Source organism: Ochlerotatus camptorhynchus, unplaced genomic scaffold (genome assembly GCF_037179485.1).
Source record: "Ochlerotatus camptorhynchus isolate MF236.1 unplaced genomic scaffold, CSIRO-AGI_Acam_v1.1 ptg000078l, whole genome shotgun sequence".
Taxonomy (NCBI): Eukaryota; Metazoa; Arthropoda; class Insecta; order Diptera; family Culicidae; genus Ochlerotatus; species Ochlerotatus camptorhynchus.
Window position 1 is genome coordinate 4,829,247 of NW_027040568.1, and position 20,965 is coordinate 4,850,211.

General features: G+C 38.0%; 1 protein-coding gene across 2 annotated transcripts in view; it reads right to left on the reverse strand.

The window, feature by feature from the left end:
* kar (monocarboxylate transporter 10-like protein kar) overlaps positions 1-20,965 on the reverse strand; it is a 44,383-nt gene that overhangs the window by 20,368 nt on the left and 3,050 nt on the right. For both annotated transcript variants that reach the window (XM_065217710.1, XM_065217709.1), the window contains exon 2: positions 7,417-8,393. In XM_065217710.1, coding sequence (XP_065073782.1) covers positions 7,417-7,702 — 286 coding nt within the window. In that variant the 5' untranslated portion in view covers positions 7,703-8,393. The remainder of the gene's footprint in view (positions 1-7,416; positions 8,394-20,965) is intronic.

Below are 20,965 nucleotides of genomic sequence, written 5' to 3' on the forward strand. Positions count from 1 at the left end.
TTCGCTACACCTAGCTGTGCATTGCCGATTACAACTTCTGCAGACCCCCTTCCACTAAAATACTACGCCATTGATACATATTATCTTTGAGTGTGCTTTCTACGTCTGAACTATTTTTGCATTGGTGTTTCATAATGCACCGAATTCCATCCATATTACATCCACTTAACAACATTATAATTATGTTAGATGTCTAGGATTTTTCGGGTTGGAATATTTCTCGACATCCCTGGGCATAGAGTATGATTGTACTTGCCACACAATTATACTAATGCAGAAATGATACAGCCATCAAAAGCTCTCAACTGTGGAAGTGCATCTAGAACACTAAGTGGAGAGCACGCAATCAGGGTTGCTTCCACTCACTTTCTATAAAAATGATTTTATGAATTTTGAAATCATTAGATGTTATAATGAAAATTTCTACTTGTTAAATACAAGAGGTTGAAAGGCAAGTGTTTGACACATAAATCCAGCCGCCGGGATGTTCTGATCACGCCTCCTTCGGAAGTGAAATAAAGCCGTTGGTCCCGGGTTCATGAGTTGATGGCTCGATAGGTAGGGTCCAGGTGTGGGAGCTGCCTCCCTGGCGTCGGTAGCATTGGTGCTCAGCACGGAAAACAAAATCGACGGAAAACAAATCAAGAAAAAAAAAGTCAGATCCACATCCCACTTTTCCCACGTAATTTGATACGAACGACCTTGTTTTTATTATAGTAACTTTAACACAGTTTAGGTCATTCATGACTTGTCGAGGGATCGTAACCGGTGGATGCTAACCAACATGCGACGCGCTCGTCCCTGAGAACAATCGTGCATCACTTAGAATGTTATGAACTCATTCAAAAGTAACATTTTCTTAACCCTCCGTTACTCGCGCTGTTGTACTTTGTACAACACACATGAGCTTTCCTTTGCCATTTCGTTGCTGAGTTAACAATCGATCTGAAACCAACGAGTATTCCTCTAAAAACTTGTTTTGATCTAAACAAGCTAAACTTTGATTGCAGTAAACACCTAAAAATGCGGATAATAGGGAAAATGTAAATGGAAACCGCGTAAACTATTATCATACTGCGTGGGATTTGACTTAATTGATTACAACATGGAATATATCGAGATCCTGACCAGATAGAAAGTTACTGTCTTTCACAATTTTTTTCAGGAGGTCAAAGCCTATTGCTTGGTGCTCAAAAGTTCAGAATTTGCTCACTATGCGACGCTAGTATACACGTTAAATTCTCTTATAAAATATCTCGAGTTCCCAACCAGCCATAAAGGTACTGTCATAGTTGGCATAGTTGTTCAGGAGGTCAAGGTTTTTTCGCAGGTGGACAGTAGTTCAGAGTTTTCTCACTTTGCGGCGCTACTATACATGTGAAACTCTTGCATATAAAATATCTCTAGATCATGACCAAATAGAAAGTAAATGTATTCGGCAAAGTTTTTCAGGAATTCAAGATTTTTTTTTGGGTAACAATAGTTCAGAATTTTCTCACCATGCGGCGCTAGTATATAAATGCCTTTCTCGCATATTCAATAGCTCGATATCTTGATCAGCTAAAAAGTTGCTGTCTTGGGTAAAGTTGTTTAGGGAGTCAAGAATTTTGGGCTGGTAAACAGTAGTTAAGAATTTTCTCACCACGTGGCGCAAGTATACATGTACACTTTTCGCATGTGCTATATCTCGAGATTCTGACCAGATAGAAAGTTACTGTCTACGACAAAGTTGTTCAGGAGGTCAAGGTCTTTTGGCTGGTGGACAGTAGTTCAGAATTTTCTCACTGCGCTGCGCTAGTATACACGTGCAATCCTCATATATGCTACAGCTCGAGATCCCGAACAGCTTGAAAATTACTGTCTTCGGCAAAGTTGTTTAGGAGATCAAAGCTTTTTTGCTGGTGAACAGTAAATATTTCAGAATATTTTCATTATGCGGCGCTAGTGTGCATGTAAAATATTTGTATATGCTATAGCTTAAGATCAAGAAGTAACTGTTATCGTCAAAGTTGTACATGCGGCAAAGTTCTTCCGGATGGTGAGCATGCAAATGTGTTTTGTTCAAAGCTCTCTCATTTTACGTCCAATTTTTGATCTCCTTAGGTTATTTGAATGGTATGAATGGTATAGTATAAGAGCTCTACTACTCCTTTTAATTTCAATTTTTTTTCAAGTCAATTCTGAGAAAATCAATCATGATTCTTCAGAGTAAATTAGAAAAAAAATAGTGTAACTATGGGTGAACCTTTGGTATATAAAGTTTGAGCAATTTGCCTCTTCGTATTTCCATTCAAAATCTGCAAAATGGTCTAAAAAGAACGAAAATTGGACGTTTTTAGGGCGTGTCCTTAAACTTATGATCGGGAGTGTGCGGTTTTATAAATTTCTCTATTCAACTGAGCAAAAGTACCTCACTCTCTGAGTTAGTCTCGTTGTCCGTGCACACGTAAATACAGGGATTTTTTTGTTCTAGACCCCTCGATAAACATTTTAAATTAGCCTTAAATGAAAGGAAGACTCTAAACATTAATTTGATGGAAGTTTCAGCGATATTGATCTTTTTAAGATAATGTTTTCCATCTGAGATACGTGTTACGACTAATTTATCAGAGGTACACAAGTGGAACGACTCACCTCAATTTATGTATCCATAAATCTGCATGAAAATCCAGAATATATTTGTCTCATCCCACATAAGCTGATGTAAATTGTATTTTTATTTTATGATATTTGATATGCGAGAATTGCCCGCCAAGTTTTGAGTAATTTCTGAACTACTGTTCATCAGCCAAAAGATCTTTATCTCCTTAACAGCTTTGCCAAATACAGTAAATTTCTAGCTGTTCAGGATGTCGAGCGCCACGTGGTGAGAAAATTCTGTACTGTCAACCAACGAAAAAGTTTTGATCTCCTGGACAACTTTGCCGATGACAGTTTAGCAGGTCTCGAAATACATCTAATGCGAGAATTGCACGTGTATACAAGCGCAATGATGTGAAAAAAAAATTGAATTTCTGCCAACCAGCCAAAAGACCTTGACCTCCTGAACAACTTTACCGAAGACAGCTATTTGGTCAGGATCTCGTGATATTTTATATGTGAAAATTTCACGTGTATACTAGCACCGCTTAGGAAATTCTCAACTATTGTACACCAAGCAATAGACTTTGACCTCCTGAACAACTTTGTCGATGACAGTAACTTTCTATCTGGTCAGGATCTCGCAACAAACCACATGCGAGAATTTCACGTGTATTCTAGGGCTACGTAGTGAGAAAATTTTGAACTACTGTCCACTAGCGATATATATCTGATCAGAATCTCAAGATATTCTACATGCGAGAATTTCACGTGTATACTAACGCCACGTATTGTGAAAATTCCGAATTATTGTGGATCAAGCAATAGGCATTGACATCATGAACAACTTTTTCTAAGACAGTAATTTTCTAGCTGTTCAGAATCTCGAGCTATAGCATACGCGAGAATTGTACACGTTTACTAGCGCCACGTGGTAAGAAAATTCTGGGCTACTGTCCACCAGCCAAGTCTTGACCCCCTGAACAAGTTTGCCGAAAACAGTAACTTTCTATCTGCTCAGGATCTCGAGCTATTGTATATGCGATAATTGCATGTTTGTACTAGCACCAAGTATTGAGAAAATTCTGAACAACTGTCCACCAACGAAAAGATCTTGACTTCCTGAACAACTTTGCCAAAGACATTTACTCTTTATCTGGTCAGGATCTAGTGATCACATCACATGCGAGAACTTAACATGTATACGAGCACTACCTAGTGAGAAGATTCTGAACTACTGTTAACCAGCAAAAAGGCTATGATCTCCTGAATAGCTTTGCCTAAGACAGTAACTTTCTATCAACTCAGGATCTTGAGCTATTGTATATGCGAAAGTTGCACGTTTATACTAGGGCCACGTAGTGAGAATTTTCTGAACTACTCCACCAACGAAAAGACCTTGACTTCCTGAAAAACTTTGCCGAAGACAGTAACTTTTTATCTGGTAAGGATCTAGAGATATATATATATGCGAGAATTTTACATGTATACTAGCGCCACGTATTGAGAAAATTTTGAACTTTTGTGCACCAAGAAATAGGCTTTGATCTCATCAACAACTTTGTCGACGACAGTAACTTTCTATCTGGTCATGATCTCGAGATATATCACATGCGATAATTTCACATGTATTCTAGCTCTACGTAGTGAGAAAATTTTGAACTACTCTGCACCAGCGAAAAGGTTATGATCTCTAGAACAATTTGCCCAAGACAGCAACTTTCTATCTGGTCAGGATCTCGAGATTTTCCATGTTGTAACCAATTAAGTCAAATCCCACGTAGTACGGACACCGTTTACGCGGTTTCCATTCACATTTTCTCTATTAACCGCATTTTTTTGGGGTTAATTGTGATAAAAGTTTAGCTTTTTTAGTTAAAAACAAGTTTTTAAAGGAATACCCGTTGATTTCATATCGATTGGTAGCTCGGCTGCAAAATGGCAATGGAAAACTCACACTGTTGTACAAAGTACAACGCGCGAGTACTCGTGTTACAAAAGTTGGCGCGAGTAACGGAGGGTTAATGATACTGATAAACGCCTAAATGTTTACCGTAAAGGATCAAAACCCTGGCACCTTTAAAAGTTAAGTCTTATATTTAAGCATTTCCCCAACTTTTATGAACTGCTTTTATTATTAGAACTTACAAACGGTGAATCTCTGTGGACATCTTATTTCTGATTTATTCATTACCTCGAATTTTAAAGAGGAAAAATATCAGCTCTCACAAAACATATAACATTGAAACTGGAAGGCCACGTTCGCTGTAGTGCAGCAAATAGGGAGCTCCAATTTCAAAAGCGATGTCTCAATAGTGTTCGAGATTTGTGCTCTAGAGAATACCAACTGGCATATCAGCTTTGGCCTTTGTGGACTTCAAGGAACCATTTAAATTTGATGAACACAATTATGGTGTAGCGACCTAAAGATAGTAGAACTAATTCTTCCTGTTCCACTTCCCCTAGTGTACCTTATGTGTCAGATATTTATGTAACTGCAGAATCTATATTACCACAGACATTACTCTTTGAACAACCTCCCCTTCAAAACATTGTTAAGTATATCACTAATCCCATCCCTCAAGCTATTCGCGATCAATAAGCTTCATTGCAAAATCGTAACTAATGTTATGCAAGTTCAATATTTTATATAGAAACGTAAAAAAACGATGCAAGCGCTGTGGTAGGTAATTCTCGAAACTGATCATATTTAATTTGAACGTTTAATGAGTGTACGATGATTGAGAATGAAAAGATGCGTCTGAGTATCTGTGATATAATATCCATCTACACGGTTCAATAAAGTTGTGTAAATTTATGTTACTATGATGCACATAAATGGAGCATCATATATCATACAAGTTTTCATTAAAGATCGTCTAAATGTATGAGACATGCAATGAGATATACTATATATGGTATGAAACCGCCCATCGTTGTAAGCAAAATCTCTTGCTGGTTTACGTGAAAAGATTTACCTGCATGAATGTTTGCATGAATCGATGTTTACATTACCAGTAAAATTCAGATTGTTTTCTGTGTATGTGAATTTGTTCGTAAATTCTGCGTACATTGTATAAAGTAATATTACGTTACAACCAATTGAATGTGCACGTGCAGCTATTTGGATGTAATATTCAGCAACTTAGAGCCCCCCTTAGCTCAATTGGTAAAGGCGCAGCTATAAAGCAAGACCATGCTGGAAGCAGCTGGGTTAGATTCCCAATACGGTTCAAGTAGGAAACTGATGGTGATGATGACCTGATGGACTTTCCTGAGCATAATTAAGTACGGTTGTACTTGCCAAACAATAAATACTTATGTAAAAATGGTACAGGTTTAGAAAACTCTCAATTAACAACTGTGGAAATGCTCAAACACACTAAGATGAGCGCCAGCGTAAAGTCCCAGAGGAGAACTTATTAAGCTAAATAAGAATATTCAACAACTTATTTTCCATTGTACCTAAGGTTACAGTTTTCACTATAATAAGATCACTTCACTTTAAGATTAAAAGCTTGATTATTTTTTTCAAGCTAATTATCGCTTGGAATTGATTGAAAAACGACGTCATCATAGGAGCGGTTGTAAGGAATTCTAATTTGGTGTATATTTATAAGTGTATACTTTTCTTGAAAGATCATTTAATGATTTATTTTGCATTTTCTCAGAGAACCTTTTTTTTGTAAAAAAAAACATATGCGCTATGCGCATTAACCCTGATCAAAGAGCGCCAACTGGTCAAAAACTGAAAAAAAATCTGATGTTGTTTTTTTTTATAATACTGTCAACTCGACATATTTTTAAAGTTGTAGGGAATATCGAGATATGGAGAGATCGGGATATAGAACAAGAAAAGCCTACAATTTGAAGGGACCGACATAAAAAAGTGGCTACATATCGAGATATAGAAAATTGCATGGAGAGTTGGCTGTAATATCAAAAATACATTTTACGCATAGTTTTTATTAATCAGCTGTCTTCTAATAAAAGGAAAGGGGCCCTCCAGTAAAATCAGTGATTGCATTTTTTTTTAAACATGAGCTATAGTGACTTTTTCTCTCAGTGTATTATTTGCAAAAGATAATCAAACTCCCTACAACTTCTTTTCAACCGTATTCATGATATTTATGAATTTAAATAATTTGTGGAGATGCTCACACCCAACCGGGGGATGTAAGATTTGCTTACAATAATGAAAAATTCACCATCACAGGATGTTATTGGAAACCAACAAAGTGTGGATTTGAAGGGGTGAATTTAGTGCGCTTCGTTTTTCATTCGGCAATCTCCCTTGTGGTCACGTCATAACGTTTGTTTCGATCAGCATTTGCATAGGAAATTTTATATGGATTATAGAATTCCTGTATATTATCGAATTTTCTTCCCCTGATTGTTCAGATAATATATTGATTATTGGATTATCTCACTGTATACAATGAAAAAGCAGCCTGCCCTATGGATGATCACCAAGCACCTCCATTGAATGCTTCATAACTCTGTCTTGCCATTTAACTAATATTATTGTGTCATAATGATCATCCATGCATTCGCAAATGAATTTCACATTTGAAACAGATCTTGCCGACTATTTGCGTGACCATGCGGATTCCAGACGCCAAAGAACTCGCAACCATTGCACTCAAATAACATAATTATTAACTTGTAGTCTTGACGGTAAACTATTTCAAAGCATCACACAAGAGCACGTGCACTTGATACTGCATAGCCGTTCAATTGAAGCGATAAAAAATCGTATGCAAATAGCATCCTGCCTTATCAATACTTCTGTGCATTACTTTGAACACCGTACACCAACAAAAAAGTACGACTCACCTGCTTTGCTAGACGCCTCGGTATCACCCACATCGTGCAGTTGTTTCTGTAAGCTCAGATAAACCACACTGTAGGTGTTAATTATACCAAACAGTACACCGTTGCACAGAAAGGCTCCCACCATCACTAACCAGGCTCGAGTGCCTCCATCTGGTGGGTCGTGAACCTCTTCCACTGCCGCTGCTGATCCATTTTTTGCCTTCGGTAGATGGCCGTTAACCGCAGATCCATTCACGATCGTACCCACCGCCGTGTCCCCATTGACAAACTTCACCGTTTCAGCCATTATTCAAATCTATCGCGGTTATCTACCGTCTAACAGCTATCGTTTCTTTGTGATTGATTTTCTATTGTGAAAACAAATCAACACCTTGCACTCGTACCACTTGAACTTCAGACGATAAACGACAATCGATTATCGGTTGTATGGCATTTCAATTTTGATTCAGTCTGTTCTCGAGGCACGAAAAATCACAACTTCAAAGTTAAAATCCGGAAGACAGCCAGTGACCGATAACTTGTACCAAACTGAACGATTTTTTTTTTAATTTATTCTGAAGGCGATAATTTGCTGTGCAAATATTAGTCAATCGTTCCGATCTCTTTATAGGTCATCGAATGTACTGAACCTCCGTTCTTATCACTACATGGAAGTAAACGGAAGGGCTGAGCGATCGTTTTCATTCAATTTCAGCAATCACCGCGCTTATCACCAACCAAGCCTCGTCCTTAGCTTTGATCTTCAGTTGAGGACACTCGGTACGCACTGTAATGTCTTTCTGCGGTCGTCAATAGTTTAGACTACCAAAGAAATGATTGACGACTGTTTCCGATCTACGACGAATTGGCACAACCGTCCTTCTGCGCTGACTGTCCGCTGATATCTGAAGATCTGACCTGTAGAACGGTCGTCCATACGTAGAACGGCAGCGCGTACCGTGCTCGGATGTTCACTGCGCTGCGGCACGTCCAAACAGCTTTAAATAGAAATTGAAACTGAGTTAGAGTTTTGTCGCACACAACGCGTTTGGTGTGTATAGAAGCGAACACATTCTTAAGCTAATGTTTGTCTGTCCATCGAATGAGAGATAGTGCTTCGCTGCCGGTCAGTATGAGAGATTCACTCATTGATCAGGGTTGCCAGTGGACAATTATGAATAAAATTGGAGAATTTACTTCTTGGTGTGAAACTGTCTATGAGATTATGTTCGGGTTTTAAAAAAACGATTTAGAATAATTTTCTATTGAGTTGATTCAATTGGCAATACAACATAGACATCATGCACGATAATGTTAAATTTTAATCACTCAACAATGCAGTAAAGGCACGGCATATCATGCTAGAGGTCTGGGATCGATGTCTGGATTGGACGGGAGTATGTTTGGGCAGGATACACCCCTGACTACACAGCAAAAAAATAATTTTGATATCACGTCAAAGTGGATGCACTACAATCATGTCGAAAATATGATGTAATATTACTTGCTAAAAAGGACAAAATTATCATTAATACAATGCATGAACTGACATTACGCTGCTTTTACTGCATTTGTTTATTTATGTGGTCATAAAAATTACATGAAATTTTCGACATGATTGTAGTGCATCCACTTTGATGTGATATCAAAATTATTTTTTTGCTGTGTATCCTGCACGGAAATAAAATCCCAAAAAGCTCAAAAAGTCCACAGTCTACTGACAGTTGTCTTGTTACAGTGAGTGGTAGTCGTCGAAAAAGTGTCCAAAGATTTCAATACAATTCTACATAATGTATGTAATTATGTAGGTACCATAAGTGGGGGTGACATTTTAGTAAGAAAAACAAATTTAAGGATGTGAATATGTTCATAAATGATAAATGTACGACTTTCATGGAAATGGTTAATTGAAATTGATACTTCATTTTTCAAAAATTAAATAAAAAATAGACCAATGTAAAACTTTGTGGGGATGACATTGGGATTCAAAAATTTTGTTAAAATATCTTAAAATATGGTAAAGTATCGTAGTTATTAGAAGTACACTTGGTTATGATCATAATGTATAGCTAAAGATCAATTTTATCACTCGTCTATCCACATAAAAACGTGCTCATTTTTAAAAACGTGTTTTTGCTACTATTTATATCACTTTACTCTACAGTACTATTTAAATAAAACAACTGGTTAATTTTAACAACACTTTACTCCAGGAGTTCAAGAAACATATTCTAGTAATAATATTCTGTATATTCAAGATGTTTGCATAAATAAATATTTTCTTTTTTGGCCCAATGTCACCCCGTCGTACGATAATTTAATAAATTAAGTAATTTTTGACCAAGGCATTGTACGATGAAAAACATTCCAAAAGGATCCTAGATGCTTTAAATGTGCTTCTACCAACACTGCTCTTTCCACATTTGCACCGGACACGCGATCGTTACTGTGCGAAACACGAAAATAACAAAAAATCACTCTCAACTCAACCGACTAACCGAGCCTGATAACAAAACGTCGCCACTCGTTACTGTGAACACTGAGTGTCCTTCCTTGGAGAAAAACCAACACGGACAACCGCGTGGGAGAGAGGAAAGCTACATGAAAATGTAAAACACCGGTCACTCACTACTGCTGCTATATTTGGTTATGTAGGTAGTAGGTATACACTAACAACACTCGTAGTAAAATTATCCCATATAGTGATGCGTGCGCGATCACCATTCATTGGGAAGCACGTGGAGCTTGAGAGCACTCGCGTGTAGGTATGGAAAACATAGAAGTAAAGGGTGTCCACGATGAAATTGCCACGCACAAAATTGATTCGCAAAATTCGAGTTTTCATCCGATTGCCATCAAATTTTCAGGGATTGAGAAATAACTATTAAACTTCATTTTACCATTTTACTCGTATTTTATTTACAGTCCATACGCAAATGCCCGCACCTTGGCCTTAACCCCGGCCATAAGATTCTGCACAACCTGTGAATCAACCGTTTTTTGCATGTAAACCCATACTTTCTTCAGTTCCTCGACTGTCTTCACTACCTTAGGTCGTTTAAGAAGGTGCTGCTTCATAATCGCCCAGTACTTCTCGATGGGGCGGAGCTCCGGAGTGTTGGGAGGGTTGAACATTTTCGGCACGAAATTGACCTTATTGTCCGCATACCACTTCAGCACGTCCTTGGAGCAGTGGCATGAGGCCAAATCCGACCAGAAGATTGTTGGGACGTTGTGGGCCTTCAGGAGAGGAAGCAGCCGCTTCTGGAGGCACTCTTTTATGTACACCTGTCCGTTCATCGTGTTCTGGGTCACGAAAGGTGCACTCCGCTTCCCGCACGTGCAGATGGCTTGCCAAACCAGGAATTTCTTCGCAAATTTGGACATCTTCTGAGTGCGGACATGCTCCGGAACGCTGAACTTATCCTTGGCCGTGAAAAACAGGTTGCCGGGGATCTGTTTGAAGTCAGCCTTCACATATGTTTCGTCGTCCATGATGCAGCATTCAACTTTCGTCAGCATGTTGAGGTACAACTTCCTGGCACGGGTTTTGGCGGACTTGTTCTGCTTCTCGTCGCGATTAGGGGCCTTTTGTACCTTGAACGTTCGAAGCCCAGCCTTAGTTTTGACCTTCTGGACAAAACTGCGGCTTAGGTGCAGCTTCTTAGCCACATCCCTAACGGAGGCGTTCGGATTTCGGTTGAAGGCCCCAACTACGCGGTTGTGATTTTTGGTGTTGTACGGAATACTTTTTCCTTCACTTCTGGGCTTCCGATCGGTGGTCAACCGTTCCTCGAACCGCTTAATCACTCGCGACACCGTGGAATTCGCGATTCCCAACGTTTTAGCGATGGAACGATGCGAGAAATCCTTGTTCTCGTGATGAATGCGCAAGATTTTATCACGCACGAGCTGTTCTTTCGACTCCATTTCCGCGAGTTTTGATCACAGGACTTTAAAACTTGCAGGATGTAAATAATGCACTATGAACTAAATCCACCAAAATTTTCATTAAATTCTACCCAACGGTTAAAAAGTTAGAGCAATTTCATAGTGTGGCAATTTCATCGTGGACACCCTTTAGGTACGAACTCAACGAGTGTGCGCACTTTCGCCGGTATTAACAAAAGAAAAACTCATCCACTCAGTAGGGAAAAACGATGCATCAACTCTCTCTCATCAACTCTTTCTTTCTCTGTCTGTCTGGTTTGGTGTACCTAGAAGATATCTCCTGAGAAGTAAACAATTTTCTTCACCACGCAATTCCGATAGGGGCACGAATTTCAGCACGTTTTCGAAAATATTTAAGTTATTTGCGCAACATTGCTTCTCGCGTGGGTTCACTTATAGTGATGCAACACAAGACTGACCACAATTTTTTGTATTTAATCGTGATAATAATCAGATGGGTCTCTAGACGACAGGCAAGAATGCATTAATTAACATTGGTCACTTGGTTACACAAGGCATGAAATAATGTATCTACGAAGTCATTATTCTATTCATTCATTTATTATACATTCTATTCAAAAGTTTAATTGATAACTACAATACAAACTTCTTACTTACTACTACTTAAAATTATGACAAAAATTCTGAAGTCCACAAGCAATTCTAAATAAAATGAGAAATCAGACAATTTCTGAATGCTTTCAATGTTGGTGTGGAGTTCACTAATGTGAATTGATGTGTTGTTGTTTTGGGTTTTCACGAAAATCAGAGGCCTCATTATGAATGTCAAAATTAAGCGTTTTTTGTATGAACGCTAGAATGAAAAAGTCGTATCGACTTACGTACATAATGTGGCCCCAGAGGCCGGAGGAATCCGCGATGCCCGGCTGTGGCTAATGTAGTCCCCCGTTTAATCAATTTAATCACATATTATGGTTTTGCCTTTCTCGTACACCTCGGTGTACCAAAAGGCTACAATATCACTTGAAAAGCGCATTTTCGATCTAAAACTCGGTAGGTTAAGTATAATATACAATTCAACTAGCTCGGAAAATGTATATGTGTGTATATCGTATATTTGTGTGTGCATTTCGTTACTTATTCACCTTTCTCGGCGATGGCTGAACCGAAAACAAGCTTGTGTTTCTAGCTCCTATAGAACCTTATCGATATGTGGATATCTGGTTCCAGAGATATGACCAACACAGTTCAATTTTGTAAGTACCACAGTTCTACTCCCTCAAGTTTTTCGGAGATTGTTTTACCGATTTATAGAACTGTTGAATTTCATCACTATCGGTTGTTTGGTTCCGGAGATGACCAAAATAGTGAAATTTTGCATCAAAACAGGGTTACATACTCACTCCCTTCTCGACGATTGCCTAACCGATTTGAATGAAATAAGTTTTTTTTTTTTCTATTTCCCATAGAACCCTATTGAATTTCATCCCGATCGGATGTTTGGATCCGAATATATAACCAAAATAGTGAAATTTTGCAATTAACCGATAATACTCACTCATTTTTCTCGCCAGTGGCTCAACCGATTTGAGTTCCACCAGTTCCATTGTGTTTGCACACTGATAGGAAAAATAAAGTGCCCAGCACATATATTTTTTAATTTCTCTAATTTATTTGGTTCAAATTAAAGTAAACACACTGTAGTCGTTAGATGTAATTAGTAATCGAAAGCATTCAGTCACCCCTTGTATCAGACGTGTCCGCCTGTCAATGAGGAGTCGAGCGGCAGTCGTGGACAAGAGAAGAAAACCATAAACATGTACTTTTGGTCGTGAATAAAGAACAATATGGTCGTTACGATATCTGTACAAATACATTCATTATATTGATATTATATTTTAAAAATTCTTTATATTCACTTATGGATTACATTTTCAACTGTAAACAAAATAAATATGAAGACATTCGGTAACAAAATTGCTGAGATATTCTTGTTTGAAGTTAGTGGTTCAAAAACGGGTCCCACGATATCGCATCACTGCTTCGACCAAATCGGTTCATTTTATGGGTGAAGACTTGTTAAACAGGTCCCGTGTTTTTAAAAAGTGGATTAAAAAAAAAGATAAAAATATTTTATGTTTTATTTTTGTATTTAAAAAAAATTCAAAATCCGACTTTATCATGCACACGGGATACATCCATAGAGGAAACTATACATACATGATACATCTTGTGAGTCTTCACGCCAAATTTCAGCAAATTTAGTTCATCCAGTCCTGATATATCGTGGGACCCGTAAGTTAGAGATTTAGGTGTTATACTAGATTCTACAAAGCTTAATTTGTTGAACATTATAATAACATCACATGCTAGGGTTTATTAAAAGGTTTAGTTTTCATTTCAATGATCTAATGAGGTAACTCTAAGACCAGAAGGTCCCGAAGAAACGAGCTCAACTTTTTGGCTCAGCTCTGGTACAATCTTCGGTCCCAATCTAATCGATGCACCCCTCGAAACATAGGAAAATCCACGAACCCCTCATTTTATCTGTCAAACTTTCATAGTGTTGTACTAGAATTTCGACTAGAATGGGGTACGTTAATCGATTTGCTTCCCAGACAACCAGAAGTCGTATAACAATGTACACACAGTATTGTAAATTTCTACAGTTTAAGTCAAAATCGCATAAAAGAATGGCGTACCTCGCATTATGTTTAAGTTAAATCGTATAAAATGCAATTTTTCGACCTATATGCGATGACTCATTTTTCTGTCGTACTGTATCACAAATTAAATCGGATTACATCGTAAGACTTTTCTAAATGAATTTGTTATTACAGATTAAATCGTTTAAAATTAAATTAAAATATGCACGTATATGGCCTCCACTTTTGTACGTATAAGCCATTTATTTGCATTCTATACGAACTGTTTGTTTGTATATATGTTTGTAAATCACGAAAACAACTTTGAATAAACGTGCATTCTGGTTGTCTGGGTTGGGACTAATAGGCTAGTCAAGTAGTGAGAAAAATTTAAAATCGTTAGTTTCCAACCGATGATTGTACTATACACTTATTTTCGATTGGGTGAATTAAGGGAAATTGAGAGGATTGATAACTTTCTCAATAAAATCCACCCTCGTTGTCACGCTACCACTGAAGTGGTTGCAGTGATAGCATGCCAAATCCGATCAAAACTTCACAGGTTCTTAATGTGCCTGTCTATAAAGATTTTCACGTCCGGTTGTATTGGTGCGATATGTGAGAGCGTGTTAGTGAAAATCAAAGGAAAATACATAACACATCGCTGTCAAAGTAATTTTGGTAGGTCTAATTTCATACATTTTTCAGGTTATTTACTAATCTCTATGTAGTTTAACAGTGTAACAGCAAGTTTCCAATGACATAACATAGCCATTTCTTGATGAATTTCAAAAAATGTGGTTCTTCTAGAATTCCTAGGCTCTGAAGATTATTTTAATTGCAGAAATATTGAAAATAGGGGTCTACTTTTTTCAAAAGCGAAAAGAGTCGTTACATGTTTTTTTAAAGGCGTGTTTGTGGGTTTTGCAAGTGGCTTAAGATCCATAATTTAAATTAATGGGCACAAATGTTCATAATTATGAGGACCTCATAGCCTAGTCAGTAATGGCACGGTATTACCAAGCCGGATGCGGCGGGTTCGATTCCCGATCCGGTCGAGGGAATCTTTCGGGTTAAAAATTTTCTCGGCTTCCCTGGACATAGAATATCATTGTGCTTGCCACACAATATACAAATTCATGCATTGGTATTGGCATCGAAAGCTTTCAATTAATAACTGTGGAAATGCATTTAGAATACTAAGTTGAGAGCACGCAATAAGCTAATATGCGCTAAGCAATAAGCTTGAAAATGCGAACAAGAAGAAGAAGAAGAAGAAGATGTTTATAATTAGCCAGAATACAGTCATGGTTCCCAGCAGGCCTGGGTTCAATCCCAGTCGGCGCCGCCGGGATGTTCTGAGGCATAACATCTTTGATCACGCCTTCCTTCGGAAGGGAAATAAAGCCTGGTACCCGGTTCATGAGTTGATGAGTCGATAGGTAGGGTCCAGATGTGAGAACTGCCTTCCTGGCGTCGGTAGCATTGGTGCTCAGCACGGAAAACAAGATCGACGGAAAACAAATCAAGGAAAAAAAAGTCATGGTTCCTATATATGGAACCTGGAGATAAGCGAACGGTCGTCGAAACATCCGGAACATCCGTAAAAGTAGTCTATCCATAAAACCCTGATCATAGAACTCCGCGGTTTTTTCGAAAACATTAGGAACTGTGGTATAAGAAAAAAATTGGGTTCATGACATAAACATGAACCCGGATGGCCATCGGACCGTCCTCCGGAAGATCCGGGACATCCTTAAAAAATTGTCAATCCATGAAACTGATCATAGAACTCCGCGGTTTTTTCGAAAGCATTAGGAACTGTTATATAAGAAAGAATTTGGGGTCATGACATAAACATGGACCTGTATGGCCACAAGACCGTCATCCGAAAGATGCGAAACATCCGTAAAAGTGATCAATTCATGAAACTGATCCTAGAGCTCCGCAGTTTTAGAAAAACACTAGGGTCTGTGATGATAGAATGAATTTGGGGTCGTGTCAAACATGGACCCTGATAGCTATGAGACTGTCCTCCGAAAGATCCGGAACATCCTTAAAAGTGGTCAATCCACGAAACTGCCCAAGTAACAATCTAAATGCTTGGAAGATTTATTCTTATTTTATCATTGTTTTATCATAGCATCTCTTCCAGCCTGTGGTTGTATTACGGTTTTGTGTGCTTGTCATAAAATCAGGCCGTCAAGTCGTCTATAAAACTGTTTTATGACTACTAAATTAAAACTCAGACTTCATAGTTTTAACGGTAGCTGTAAGGTGGTTCTGCATCACTACTTATAACTGAAGAATAAAACCAAAACAAAACATACAATTATGTTTTATGGTACACTTTTTTTGACCGATATAAAACTTGAAGCAGTCTTAGACCTTCATTAAAGCTTCATTACAACTATCATCTTTATCAGAGGCCTAAGATTCACAGATAAGAAATATACTGCTACAACAAAAAAAACTCTGAATTTTTTTGTCATTATAAAAAGCAAATCTATTCAGATATATGAAATGAAAACCCCTTCAGTGCTTCTGAACACGATGAAGATGAGACGATCGACAATATGAAACTCCTGGAGGATCTACAGTTATACGATCCCTACATAAGGCACAGTGCGGTGAAGGAGCTCTTAAAAATATTGAACAAGCGGCTTTCCGATACACTTCCGAAAGATCCACGAACCCTTCTTAAAGCAACGCCGACAGTTTCACTAAATCCGGTTGGAGATGGCCAGTATTGACATCACGGCTTTAAACCTTGTATTGAAAAAGCTTTTAGTGGATCCAATAAGCATTTCTTACATCTTGATTACAAGCGAAAATAGGAGGATCGCTTGGAATGTTGACTTTTTGACAGGTGGTCATGGTTTTTGTTTTGTTTTGATTCGCTGTACCGAATAAAACCAGCAAGCTAGTTATATAGCTTAAATATAACTTAACGCTCTCAATTTGGACTACGAAATGCTAAGATACAACCATTAGGTTTATGTTATGCTATAGAATTCCAATCTAGGAGAATATGTTATATTGAGGTATTTTTAAGGAGTAGCAAGTTATAACGAAAAAAAATGTCGCCGTATGAACAAATTTCACACAGTATGAATAATTACGCTTTAATTGATAGGCAATAAAACACTTTCATACATCTATGTATAATTAAATAATATGTGACTGGTTATTGCTCAACAGTAGTAACAGTTTTGTACTAAATAGATAATCTTTGAATGACTCTTTAATGCATGGTGCTAATGCAGACACATTAAAAATATCCCTATATTTTAGTATTCATATGGCGCACTAAATTTATGCTCCTATTTGGTATAATAATCACCATAAATATTGCACGGCATGCTGTGAAGCATATACAGATTGGTTTAAAATTATAATAAAGTCGTCTTATTTTCAATGTACAATAATATCAGCCATTATAACCAACTGACAAGGATCATGATTTCACATCAAACATCGAAAGAATAAAACCACAATAAAATATTTCTCAATATTAACTATCATCCAAAAACCCCAACTTAAAACCTTCAAAGTTGTCAAAATGTTTTGCGTATCATGTTTTATCAACTTCTTCAGGAGCGATTTATGCGGTTGTAATATAGTTTTATGGTAGTCATTAGAAGGCTGTTAAAACTTTCTGACCTGGAGGAGGTTTTATGTTTTCATTTTTAACAATCACGTCTAGAGTGTGATAAAACTGACATAAATCCTATGCTCCTAAAGTAGTTCGCATATCAAGTTTTAATGACTGCATTAAAACTGGGCCAATTGGCCATGACATGGCTGTATTGCGGTTCTCAGGAGATTGTTAAAGCAATGTGGTCGTCAGTGAAGGTTTTATAATTTGGTTATATCAACTGCTATAAAACTTAAATAAAACAAAAATTGTTGCTTGGGTGATCCTAGAGCTCTACGTTTTTACGAAAGCATTTGAAACTGTGATATAATAAAAAAAATGGGTTCATGACGTAAACCTGGACCTGGATGGCCTGGAACCAATGAAACTCATCCTAGAGCTCCGCAGTTTTTTCAAACACATTAGGAACTGTGATATAAGAATTCGAGATCATGGCATAAACATGTACCTGCATGGCCATGGGATCGTCATCTGGAAGATCTGGAACATCCGTAAAATGGTCAATCCACAAAACTGATCCATGATTTTCACATTTTTTTTCGAAAACACGTGGAACTGAGACATAAGAAATAATTTGGGGTCGTAACATAAACATAAACCCGAATGACCATGAAACCGTCTTCTGGAAGACCCGGAAGTGGTGCATCGATGATACTGATTCTAGAACTTCGCGGTTTTTTCGAAAACACTTCAAACTGTGAAGTTTTCGAAAAAATCACGGTTTTTTACAGTTTCATGTATGAAACACTTTTACGGATGTTCCGGATCTTCCGAATGACGGTCCAATGGCCATCCAGGTTCATGTTGATGTCACGACCCCAAATTCATTCTTATAATACAGTTCCTAATATTTGTTGATATAAACTGCAGAGCTCTTGGATCAGTTTCATGGATTTACCCCTTTGAAGGATGTTCCAGAGGACGGTTTCATGAACATCCAGGTCCATTTTTACGTCCCGACCTAATTTATTTTTCTTAAATCACAGTTCCAAGAGATTAAAAAAAATCTGCTGAGCTCTAGAATCAGTTTCATGGATAAACCAATTTTACCGATGCTCCGAAATTTTTGAAGGACGGTTTCATAGCCATCCGGGTCCATGTTTATGTCACGACCCCAAATTCTTTCTTATATCACAGTTCCTAATGTTTTCGAAAAAACCGCGGATCTCTAGGATCAGTTTCGTGGATTGACCACTGTTACAGATGTTTTGGATCTTCCTGAGCACGCTCCCATGGCCATCCAGGTCCGTGTTTATGTCATGAATCCAAATTCTTTCTTATATCACAGTTCCTAATGTTTTCGAAAAAACCGCGGAGCTTTAGGATCAGTTCCGTGGATTGACCAATTTTACGGATGTTCCGAATCTTCCGGAGGACGGTTTCGTTGTCTCCGGGATCCATATATAGGAACCATGACTGTGTTCTGGCTAATTATGAACAGTTGTGCCCATTAATCTAATTTATGGATCTTAGGCCACTTGCAAAACCCCTGAACACTCCTTTAAAAAACGTGTAGACGACCCTATTCTTAATCTTTTTACCATCAAAATAATTTACAGATCCTAGGAATTCTAGAAGTACCACAATTTTTTTAATTAGTCAAGAAATGGCTAAGTTATGCTATTGCAAACTTGCCGTTACACGTTTTTCGGAGGCATCGTATTCGGAGTGTTAAGGGGCTTTGCATGATTTTATTTTTTTGTCGGACACATACATTCTATATCTGAACATCAATCAGATGTGTCAGATTTACTGCCATTTTTCCACCAAGGAGAGTTAAGAACATGTTTGAAACAATAAGTGATGATTTTCTGGAGAAGTTAATGCTTACTCGACATGATATAAGCGATATAATAGATTTTTTGAATCGTTAATTGATTATTCGAATAAACATCGGACACCACTAGATGAATGTGAAAAGTTTCTGTTTCTTTGGATCAAGTATCCGATAGCTCGAAGTTTGTTGGATTATCCGATGCGGATTAGGCGTCCGATAGGCGATCAACGAGTGGATGCATATTTCTGCTACAAGGTGTAGCAGTATCCTGGTGCTGTAGACAGCATACAACCGTGTCCTGTTCAACCTATGTAGCGGAGTACATGGCTTTGTCTCTGCGATACAAGAGGCGTCATGGTGGCTAGGAATGGTGTCGCAGTTCGGTAGAGGACTCGGTCGAATTGCGGTGTGACTACCAGAGTACGATTTGTATCGCACGGAACGGTAGATACACACCCCGAACGAAGTAAATCGATATCCGACACCATCACAAGATGCGCTGGATAGAAAAATTGTTATGAAGTCCGATTCAAAGTAAATTTGGGCGCGTTCAAGTGATCATAACTCAAGAATTAAACAACATACACGGTTGATCAAAACGTCTAACAAAAGGGTATTTATTCAGCTTTCAAACGATATATAACAAGTTATTACATTTCACCGTTTCGAACGAACTGTAGCACTTTACTTGTGATCGATGCCATCATCATCTGCACAGTCGCTGGTTGCACTGTACCGGCGAACTTATTTCACTTTAAACGCATTTGTTGTGCATTTTTCACTTCTTTACCGCATCCTTGAAGTTTTCACTTGACAATTGCCCAATATTTTTCGATCGGTCTGAACTCAGGGCAATTCGGAGGATTAATCTTTTTGGCGACAAAAATAACATTGTTTGCAGCATACCATTCTAGTACCTCCTTAGAGTAGTGACAACTGGCTAAATCTGGCCAAAACATAACGTTGGTCTTGTATTGCCGAATGAAGGGTAAAATTCGCTTTTTTAGACACTCTTTAATGTAAACCTTCGACGTCATTTTGCGAGATGTGATGAAAACCTTGTTTTTAAGGCCACAACTGCAGATTCCTTGCCAAATCATTAGTTTCCGAGCAAACTTATCAGCAAAAACTCGTTCGTATAGTAATCGTACTCGCTTTTTGGCCACTAAATTTTGTTTCAACGAGCGATTCGGATGTTTACTGGCACAAAAAGACTTATATCCTTCTCTTGAAAGGATGTTACGCACGGTGGAAAAGTTGGAATCGTATTTCTTTGCCAAATCACGTATGGAGATACCTGGGTTGATTTTCACGTACTTCAACACCTTGCTCCTAAGCTCTTTGTCCCTAGTGCCACTTTTATGATAGATGCGCTGTGCTCTATCCACACTCAAAGTATCCTTGTAACGTTTGATTACAAGACTCACCGTTGGCTTTAGGAATTTTAACGCTTTTTTTCTATTTTTAAGGCAGACCACGAAGGGTTCTCTAGATGTTTGTGCACTATTAATTTTCTTTTCTCAAGTTCCATGATCCGTAATTTCTGGATGCGCCGATCAATCGAGAAAAACTTTTCAC